This window comes from Manihot esculenta, chromosome 17 (genome assembly GCF_001659605.2).
Source record: "Manihot esculenta cultivar AM560-2 chromosome 17, M.esculenta_v8, whole genome shotgun sequence".
NCBI classification, from domain to species: domain Eukaryota; kingdom Viridiplantae; phylum Streptophyta; class Magnoliopsida; order Malpighiales; family Euphorbiaceae; genus Manihot; species Manihot esculenta.
Window position 1 is genome coordinate 4177473 of NC_035177.2, and position 1504 is coordinate 4178976.

The 1504-nt window shown below is 38.0% G+C and overlaps 1 protein-coding gene across 1 annotated transcript; it reads right to left on the reverse strand.

Moving 5' to 3' along the window:
- Window positions 1–216: 216 nt before the first annotated feature.
- On the reverse strand, window positions 217–1152 carry LOC110605402. The gene is made up of 3 exons (XM_021743973.2): window positions 776–1152; window positions 647–691; window positions 217–563 (listed from the first exon to the last, which is right to left on the reverse strand). Exons 1-3 carry the CDS (start codon window positions 1089–1091, stop codon window positions 418–420), a joined length of 507 nt encoding a protein of 168 aa, XP_021599665.1. The 5' UTR covers window positions 1092–1152; the 3' UTR covers window positions 217–417.
- Between the last annotated feature and the right edge of the window lie 352 nt (window positions 1153–1504).

Below are 1504 nucleotides of genomic sequence, written 5' to 3' on the forward strand. Positions count from 1 at the left end.
CCCTTTAATCAAGGTCCGTCAATATTCTGTTTCCGTTAGATCAGTCAAATAAAAAATTATTATTTAATTTTTCATTTCTTATTTTAATTATTCTTAAATCCCCATAATATTTTAAAAGTTAATTTAATATTATTTTTTTGGAAAAGAATTTAAATATTGTTTAAGTCTTAAATTATTTGATTTTGTAACAACTATTTTAGATAATTAGCTTTAATAGAAATAAATGAACCATGCAGTAAACTTTTTAATAATAAAAAACCAAACAGAAGGAGATACAAAATGATTTCACAATCCAAAATCAACAAAAATTCACATGCAAATGTACATGCGCGAAAAAAAAAAAAATGGAACAGTAACGCACGTGCCACGAAAGAGGAGAGAGAACCCACAGGCGAGTAGAGAATCCCAGAATGCGCCTTAGAAGTCGCCGATTTTTCTGTGTGACCGAGATTTCGGAGAGGCGCGTTTAATCTCTTGCAAGTTCTTGAGGCTTCGAATCGCCAAAATGTCGCTTCTCCGGACGTCGCTAAGTCCGGCGCCGACGCCAAGATTTTCAGTTGAATCTACAAATAAATTTACCTCAAAGATTCAACAACAAATGTATTCTCCTTTGAAAAAAAAGGAAAAAATTCGAGCTACATTATACCTATATGCTTCGAGGATGGCTTGAATCCGTGAAACTGAGCTAGATCTGCATCATAAGAAGAAAACAAGCAGTAAGAATCGAGCTAAGAGATTAGCGGAGGCAATCGTGAACGCTGATTTGGAATTTTACCAGATTGAGAGGGATTGTGAGACACGAGGTAAAGAACGAGAAAGCAGAGGAGAGTGAGAAGCGGTATAAAGTGAACGAGTTTCTCAGGATTGGGAGGCGTTGATGATAAAGAAAACGATGGTGAAGACGAAGAGAATCGGCGAACAAGTTTTGATGATTTGCGGTGTTCTTCGTCGTCGTCGTCATAGCCAGAAAGTGATGAGGAAATGAAGTCTCTGTGTCTAGAATCATCCGCCGCAGTGAGAGCGTCGTCTTTGGCTGCTCCACCATGGCTGTAGAACTTGGAGACGGGTGAACCCAGGGACTGTCTCTGCATTGGAAGTGAGTGAGAGAGAGAGAGAGGGACGAGACGAGCTTAGCTGTTGGATTTTCAATAGGGGACTGGCTTTATGTTCTGCTGTCTACTTCCACGTATTTTTTGTTAACCATTTTAATAATAATAATAATTTCAAAAAAAAAAAGTCCAAAGAAAGAGAAAGGTGGGGTAGAAATAACGGAGGCCGCTTTATGCTTTTGTCTGGTGATACCGTATGAATTGGGTTGGAACCGAATTGAGTTAAAAATACATAGATTATTATTATTACTATTTTGCCAATAAAGTTCATCGATAAAAAAAACAAGATACAGGCTAAAGTCCTCAAATACAAGTCAGCTGCAGAACAAAATTAAGCCTTAGCCCAAGAGCATTGCAGGAAGAGATTCGATTCCTACCAAGCACCGAACCACCTT

Coding starts and splice junctions, on each gene's coding strand:
- LOC110605402 (XM_021743973.2), bottom strand. CDS start 1,091: ATGCAGAGACAGTCCCTGGGTTCACCCGTCTCCAAGTTCTACAGCCAT. Junction 692..775: donor TCACAATCCCTCTCAATCTG/GTAAAATTCCAA, acceptor CTTATGATGCAG/ATCTAGCTCAGTTTCACGGA. Junction 564..646: donor GCCATCCTCGAAGCATATAG/GTATAATGTAGC, acceptor ATTTATTTGTAG/ATTCAACTGAAAATCTTGGC.